The 8,433-nt window shown below is 40.8% G+C and overlaps 1 protein-coding gene across 1 annotated transcript in view; it reads right to left on the minus strand.

Annotated features, from left to right (window-relative positions):
• The window catches only part of NOL11 (nucleolar protein 11), a 12,238-nt gene extending 3,810 nt beyond the window's left edge, over positions 1 to 8,428 (minus strand). The window contains exons 1-13 of the mRNA XM_031060919.1: positions 8,300 to 8,428; positions 7,135 to 7,248; positions 5,815 to 5,871; positions 5,124 to 5,269; positions 4,861 to 4,918; positions 4,193 to 4,331; positions 3,579 to 3,788; positions 3,201 to 3,277; positions 2,360 to 2,483; positions 1,581 to 1,684; positions 1,269 to 1,337; positions 336 to 520; positions 1 to 97 (exon numbers count right to left, since the gene is read on the minus strand). The exon at positions 1 to 97 is cut by the window's left edge and continues 41 nt beyond it. Of these exons, the coding sequence (XP_030916779.1) occupies positions 1 to 97; positions 336 to 520; positions 1,269 to 1,337; positions 1,581 to 1,684; positions 2,360 to 2,483; positions 3,201 to 3,277; positions 3,579 to 3,788; positions 4,193 to 4,331; positions 4,861 to 4,918; positions 5,124 to 5,269; positions 5,815 to 5,871; positions 7,135 to 7,248; positions 8,300 to 8,428 (1,509 nt within the window). The remainder of the gene's footprint in view (positions 98 to 335; positions 521 to 1,268; positions 1,338 to 1,580; positions 1,685 to 2,359; positions 2,484 to 3,200; positions 3,278 to 3,578; positions 3,789 to 4,192; positions 4,332 to 4,860; positions 4,919 to 5,123; positions 5,270 to 5,814; positions 5,872 to 7,134; positions 7,249 to 8,299) is intronic.
• Positions 8,429 to 8,433: the final 5 nt, after the last annotated feature.

Genomic DNA, 8,433 nt, shown 5'->3' on the forward strand with positions numbered 1-8,433 from the left:
GATTTCTTCAGGAATATCTGGAAACCGTTCTAGGCAGATTTGTAAGAGCTGCAGGTCTTTTTGCTCCAAAGCAACAGCCATTAAATCTGGACATAAACTATAAGAATATGAATTTAATAGGTTGCACAATCCACACTGACAACTACACTTTAGGTAGTGGTACTAATCTTCCTCCCCAGATGGAATTTTATCTAAAACGCCAACTTTATCAGAAAATAAACATCTTTGGTACTAAATTCTGGTAATTCAAGAGCAGTTTATATAGAACTTCATTTCTACTTTTTTTGTAATTTTAAAGACTATTCCTTACACTTTAAAAAATACAGAGTCACTACCTGTAGGACAAGTCCCGGGTTTCAACGATCTCCTGCAGCAAATTTTGAGGGTAGAACTTTGGATTTCTTTTACATCTGTCTGTAAGGGCAGTGACCACACAGCCAATGGTGGCTTGCAGATCTGGGGTCGGTGCTTTTGCCATTAGTTTTTTCAATTCAGTTTCCAACACATAATTAGAAGCATCCTGGAAAAGACAAATACTGTGCAACTCAGAAGTACATGGCACATGTTTGAGAACTACCCTGGCACTAATTAGAAGTTGGCATTAAGTTCAAGTTACAAAAATTTACAGAAATCCCTCACCACTCTGTGTTTTGATAGGATAGATTCTCTCAAGCATGAAGGAGCTAAATGAGGAGATTCCTCACTCTGAACTCAGGCAAGCAATAACTGCTCATGGATTAATCAGCTGTTACATCAGTGGCAATATCAAGGTGTCCAGCCACAGGTGAACTGTAGATAAATTTCCCTTCCTGTGTGACCTATCACAGCACTTGCAGCAAGCTCTAGAAAGGAACTAAAGAGCTTTTTGCTGAATTTACAATGGAATTCCTGACAATTCCTCCAACTTCCTATGGCCAAAATGCCTTCAACAAAATTAAGGCCATAAATAAGAACCTAAACAAGTAAAGTTCAGAAGAAATATCCTCCCTTATTTACTGTAAGAGACTGTCATTAAAAATGAACAAATTTGTGCAGGTTTCCAGAACTCAGCTGTTACAAGCCATGTACAGTTCTCAAAACATGTTCCTATGACAAAACTTAATTTCATCATTCCCAAATGCACAAAAATGATAATAACAATATCCTTCATCTCACCTGTTCAAGGCAGCTTGGTCAACCTGATATGTGGAAAGAGGTAAAAGCTTAAGAGACACTTAGAATATTCTGAGAGTGTCTAAACACTACTTGAGGATATTTGGGTTACTTACTTTGAGTCTTAGTAAGAGCTGCCCAACTGATAAGGCCCCTGATTGTCCAGGGCTTCTACTTGATCTTAACTGTGGTAAAGAAAAACACAGAGTTATTCTGCTCCGAAATATTTAAGGATTTCAAGCAAAATAAAAGACTTCATGTGTCAACTTGCTGTCCAGACTATAATTACTAACTAATTCCAGAAACAGTGTTAGAAACAATCAGTAACAGATAAAGTGAAATTTCTTTCTGCTGCAACATCTAAGAGTAGCAGCATGGGGAAGAGACAAGACAAATAACAACCCCAAATGACTCCAATGCTAACTTACATTCATTCTGGACTCTGCTTTCAGAGCTACAGACTCCTGGGACTCAAAGGAAACCACCAGCTCTTCATCTTCCAGGGTATTCCAGTTCACAAATGAGGACACATCTGGGAACACACAAATGAAACTACATGAAGGTAACACTAACAGCACATTTATTGAAGTATGAATATTGCATCAACTTCTTATGCTAATAGATACTTTCTAAACTATAATGCGAGTGATATTATGCCAAGAAAGTTGCCAGTTTTATTTCAGCAGTGGGTAATGTTATGACTTTTTTTATACTGTTCCTCCATTTTGCCTCTGGGAGCAAGAGAAGTAAGTTATTACACAATTTATCCTGAGTATTACTTGCAATGTTTTACCACTGCAGTGTTTAAAACCACTATGACAGCACAGTTTTAAACTGGAGTTCACAAACTAAGGTTTGACATTGCCCTATCCAACCACAAAGTCTTTGAAAATGCTTTTTAGGAAACAGCACTTCACTTTGTTCTCAGTATTCATCACCAGCATTCCAGTGTTCTCAGTAATTCCAGGATCTGAATGACAACCCAGGTTAAGTGAAGCCACAATAAATTCAGACATTTGTGTGCTTTGGTGTTCCCAGCACAAGTCAATTTAGCAGCCAGGAAGACAGTACAGTGTGAAGTTGCTTCAAGCTGTTTAGATTCAATTAATTAATTTTATAGGACTGTGTTAAAATAATTTTTATACAATTTCAGACATCTTCCTTTTACAAGATCTTTTCACTGTAACTGTAAAAAAAAATATCTTACCAAGGGTTTGACTGTCCTTGAGCTTTCCCACAGCAGCTGCCAAGGATGATGTTTCACACTTGTACATAATTACAGTCAGCACTTTCCCATGAATTAGAAAAAATTTTTCCTCATAACACCACAACTGCAAAATATTAAAATGTATCATAAATGAGATAAGCAGAAAAGTGAGTTCCTGCACTGATGTGTAACCCCTTACTGTAAGCTTCAACTGGAAGTCAGTGATCAGATTATTTTAAATTATTTGTGGTAGGTTTAACATTTGTTAGTGAACCTTCATTAACTGTTGATTTTAAATACAGAAATTACAAATGCTGAGTATTTTTCCAGGGATGTCCTAAAGTATAGAGGCTTCTCCAAAGCATTAAGTCCTCTGAAAATTTCACTTCTTAAATTTCCTCTTGTGCAATTTTAAGACAAAAGCAGTCAGCTGTTCTGGTTCACTAGTGCATTTATTCCTTAGGTGTCATTTCACCTATTTGACTCTTGAATAGCTTGAAGTGCTGCTCAGGTGTTCATAGAATTATTTGGGCCTTCAACTGCAAATTGCCTGAACAGAACAGGCACTGCTGGGTTTTGTGTTCAGTGATTTTATTCACACCAAATAATCATAATCATGAGAAGTGACAAAGTACTAAATGATCACAGAAATTCTACAGGCCAGCACTCTCCCAATGAATATACTGACAGAAAGTGCTCATCAACTGGTCAGCAAAAAATTTGCTGCAGAAATTGCAATTCCTGCTCCTCCAGCAGCAGCAGAGCTCTGCAGCCCAACAGCTCCTTCCCTGCTGCCAAAAGCACAAAGCCCAAGGAGCCCAAAGCCGTGGCTGAGCCTCACCTGGCCATTGGTCCCCAGGGGCAGCTCCTTAGAGGTTTGCAACGTCTGAAATTTTGTATTCCATATGGTCAGGCACTCTGAGGGAAGTAACAGACAGATGAGACCAAAAAGCAACACAAGCACTACATTTGCCTTTGCTACTTTCAGTTACAAACGCTGGAGGAAACAGAAATAACTGTTTCAAAACAGCTCAGCCAGTATTTAGCATTAGGAATTACATCACTCAGGTTAGATCTCAACTCAAAGAAATGTTGGTTTTCCAGTGAAGAGCTTTAAAGCAGAGGCTGGGACAAGAGAGACAGCACAGCTTTCACACCCAGTGCTTTGCCCAAGGAAATTTTAGACCTTACAATAGCTTAATATGATTTTTCAAGTTACCTTTGGGCTTTTTCCCAGGATCAGGCAGACTGCCCAGCACTGCAACGTGGTCTTTGTCCAGGACAACTAAAGATGTTCCTTTCAGAGCAGCTCCAGATACTGAAAGGTTTAGTAGTAGTGACTTGGACAAAATTTCTTCTTCTTTTTCCTCTTCTTCTTCAGTATCTTGCTGTAGAGGTATCAGAACCTGGTACACAGAGTTATTAGAATCTGTCAAAAGAAAAATAATAATCACTGTTTTACAAATTTTTTTTGTAGAAAAAATCTGTTTGATATCATATGGCAAAAAAATCCAAAAAACCCCATTATCCAGTGAATGCTGAAAGAAGAATTAATGCAGGATATTTAAAGGACTTATTATAACCCAAAGCAGCAAAATAAAAGTACAGCAATAAAGGTGCAGTGAGATCTGCAGGGTACAAGTGATCACAGGTAGGAACAGTTGGTCTTTGCAACCAATAAAGTACCAGGAATCTTTCATTACTATTTGTAGCTACTTTAGAAAGCTTAAAAAACTAAAAATATTAAACAGCATTTCATAAATACAAACATTTTAGGTCCTTTCATACAATTTTTTGCTTCATTATCACAACCCATTAACAAATATAACTTACACAAACACAGAAGTGTGACAATTTGGTTTGTAACATGTGCTGTGAAACACAGAGGCTTGGCTAATTTCTGCTGTTCAAGCTTGTATTTGTGTAGACTGTTCAGCTTAGGCTTCTGTACATAGACAAAAAAATCCTTATCCTAAAATAAAAAAGAAAAGAAAAATTTCCCTTAATTTACACAAAGAAGATATAACAGAAATTCAGATATCAGTACTGCTTAACTTTGGATGTTGTGCAAAATTAGGAAATTGTGTTTTCTATAGGATATACAGAATTATTTGGAGTCGTCTGCAGACATACAAGTAAAGAAAATTCTTATTTGAGGCAACAAGTGGATTTACAGGAAGAAGCATTTGCATAAAGACAGATTCAGGTATAATTCCTTTCTTAAAAACATCCATCCTATTCAAGAGATCTTCACAATGAGCAATGAAGAGTCACACAATGTCTACTGTACTTCATCTTATTAATTGCTCTCTGCAGTTCTGAGAGCCCAACTTCTCAGCCCTGAATGCAACATAATTTCCATTTAACTGATGTGCTGATTAAATCAGGATAATGATTCTACTAAAAACTCTTAAAATCAAATGAAACCAGTAATGGATTTTGAAAAAAGCACTCGTGTCTCCTGCTATGAGAGTTTTTTAAATAAAAAGTATTTAACTCACTTTCTCAGTAGTGAAAATTAAGACAGGTTCTTGGCCTTCCATAAAAGCTCCACTCCACCTAAAACCAGAAAGCTGGATGAACAACCTCCAAATTCTAGGTTTATACATAAAGTCATATCACTATACACTGATATTTTTAGGAAATCTCTATAAATAACTCTAAGATTTTATAAACCAAAACACCCAACTCTTCAAAAGAGGGAACAACTTCACAGTCAGTCAATTCCCCCGAGCAGGAATCCCCCCAAAGTGGCCCCACTGACCTGATGGCCTCAGCTGAGATGAGGTTCTCGATCTCCTGCTGAGGAGCCTCCAGCAGCACATCCAGGGTCCGAACCCCCCCTCCCCTGAACAGCACCAGGGCCCCCCCCTGGGGCAGGGAGTGGATCCTGTACACCTCTGCTGAGAGCTGCAAGAAAAAAAAAACAAATCTCTGTTCTCTGCTACACATCCCTGAAAACTGAGTGCTTTATTCATTATTCTTTAAACAGAAAAAATGATGAACCTTTAAAATTCTTGATAGATCTGAATATTGCTGATTTGCTGAAGTGCCACAAATAATGCAAATCACTACCCAAAAAAAAGCCAGGAAAATGTCCTGATGAGCATCACATCCCTGAATCACATCACAAAATACAGGACAGGGTAAGGAGGTCACACAACTGCTCTACAGCACCACTCAAAGTGATGTTTAACACATCAACCAGCAGAACATGAACACAATTCTTCATCTTCAGAAAGTCCTCAGAAATGCTGGCCTTGGCATAAAAATCACTTTGGGAGAAATATTCTGATGATAAAGTCAGTGCAAGTGGATTCCTTGCAATACTCCACAACATCATGAAGCACAAGTTAAGCTAAAATGTAATATGGCCAATACTATGAAAATTGGAGCAGTTTTTCCCTCCACCAGGATCCAAAACACATAGAAGAGAACACCTGAAGGACACTTACTGTTGCTTTAAAGGCTTTGTCCAAGTTAAGGTCTTCATTCTTCCATATTCTTAAAACCTTTAAGAGAAGCATCATTTTTAGGTAAAACAGTAACACACAGACTTCTCAGCACTCAAAATACCAGCAACTCCAACAGGAGGAAACACATGGGGACCATTCAGAGCAACCTGAGTGGGAACTGCCCCAGGGGGAGCAGAAACAGCAGGAACAGAAACCAAGCTCAGAAATCCTGAGCTGGAAGGAAAGGACGGGAGAGAATAAAGAAAACAACACAGCAGAACTCTGAATTAAAGTAGGTAAGAGTGATGGAGACAGGTGAGATACAGATGGCCTGATTTTCACAGGCAATGCAGGCCAGGAGTGATATTTCACAACAATGAAAAGCCAAAGGCTCAGCATGACCTAAGCAAATGCTCCATAAACACAAGAGAAACTTTTAACTATGAAACAAGAGCAGGAAAACAAGGATGGGGGTGTGAACTACTGGAACCATTCCAGTACCACGATCATGCAGCTGTAAATGTCACCCAGGCTGCAAGAGGAGAAGTAACTCATCCTTAGGGAGTGCATGCAGCAGGCACTGAGCACCTCCTGTGTCTGAGGGCCACCAGACCACGGTGCTCAGCACAGAACCTGCTCACGGCACTGTGGAAACCCAGGGCACCACTGGGAATGTTTCTGTGTCTGCTCTGGGGGGCCCTGACCCCCCGGGGAGCACTGACTTTGACCCTCATCCATGGAGAAAAAATCCACAAAAGTGTGAAACAGATTATAGAGAGCAGTGTAGGTGAATCACTTGGTGAGAAATTGAGGTTTTGGGATTTTTAGTAAGTTGTGGATGGAAGCAAGGGGGAGGGCACAGGCTGTCATCCTGAGTTTCTTCTCCATGGGTTTGGGTGGCATTTTGTAATTTGGCAGAAAAGGCCCCATTGCAGCTCTTTGGGATCAGTTATTGGGTTAAAAGGGAAAATAACCCAGGTGTCAGTTTTTAATTGGATAGGTTAGTCTTAAAAGCCCTTGTACCAAGAGATTGCTGGCCATTTTGTGCCTTCTAATGAAAAGCTGCAGAACTCACAGCAGTGAGACTGTTTTACTGATAAGAAATAATAAACACTTGAGCCTGAACATGAATTACTGTCTCAAGTGCCTTCAATCCAGACCCAGAGAAACCCACAACTGGTACCACCACATGTCACCAGTGTGCTGAGGGCTCCCCACACTTTCAACCAGAAATGTCACACTGCTGATTTTTTCCTACCTACACCCCTCAGGAGGACCCACCACCTCCCTTTTCCCTCTATAGAAGGATGAGGCTCTCACCTTGTCATCATGAACTGCAATGTACTCGTGGGTTTCAAAGTTGCACACGACAGGACAGGTGAGAATCTGCCCATGTTTGACTGACCAACAGCCCAGGGGCTTCTGATCCGAAATCTACAGCCAGAACAAAGACAGTGCAAGTCAAATGGAACATGTCAAACATTCTGGGGACTTTTCTCATGACAGAAAGGAAATGAGAGGCAGCCACATCTGACCTGAATTAGAATATTAAAATATGGAAACTGCTTTACTCAGAAATTCCTCTTGAGCATTCCTGTTTCCACCTCTAACACCAACAATTTCAGAATAACAGGAAAGAACTCTCCATTAATGAGATTTCTTTTCATGTAAGAAATAACTTTGACCTGTAACAGTCTGAAGGGTTTATGCTGTGAATCACAACTACAAGGCATGGCTTTTTCAAAGGGCAAATACTCATTTTATCACTAGTGTCATTTGTTTTTACTGACTAATACAATCACACACAGAGTTGTGCTTTTTCTCTTCCTATTTCAAGGTGAGTTATTGAGACCAAGAGCAGTGGATTTTGCAGTCTGAACTCCTGCTCTGTGTGATTCACAGCCGAGGGCACTCGAGCCCCTCTCCTCCCTCTGGAGTACACTGGGTGTATTTACAACAAGTTGTGCTGTCACAGATGGTCTGGGCAGAGCGAATAAACAACCCAAAGGAGGTTGAATCATCAACCCACTTAGATTATGGAATGATTTGGGTTGGAAGGGACTTTAGATCACCAAGTCCCAATCCCTGCCATGGCAGGGACACTTTCCACTGTCCCAGGCTGCTCCAAGCCCTGTCCAGCCTGGCCTTGGACACTGCCAGGGATCCAGGGGCAGCCACAGCTGCTCTGGGCACCCTGTGCCTCACCACCCTCACAGGGAACAATTTCTTCCCAATATCCAATCTAAACCTACTCTCTGTCAGTTTAAACACGTGCCTGCTTGTCCAACCGTGTGGACGTGATAGCCAACTAAACACAGAAACTCAAATACTCGCCTTCAAGTTTCTTATTATGGTCTACTGAATAACAGGCACCAGAACACATTTTCATTTTCAGGTGCTGCAAACTAAAGTCCTCCTGCTGCCCGCAGGACGGCAGCTGACACTGAGCTGACAGCGCAGGGCCTGGCACTGCAGGGACACGTGCCTGAGGCTTCAGCAAGGTGTTTTTTGGGACGGGGAACGGACAGAGAATATCAGCAAAAGGAGAAATACCCGAACAAGCGCCCGAGCCGCCCCGCGTTCCCGAGCAGCGGGAGCGCAGGGGGCAGAGCATGGCCG

The sequence above is a fragment of the Geospiza fortis genome, unplaced genomic scaffold (genome assembly GCF_000277835.1).
Source record: "Geospiza fortis unplaced genomic scaffold, GeoFor_1.0 scaffold221, whole genome shotgun sequence".
Taxonomy (NCBI): Eukaryota; Metazoa; Chordata; class Aves; order Passeriformes; family Thraupidae; genus Geospiza; species Geospiza fortis.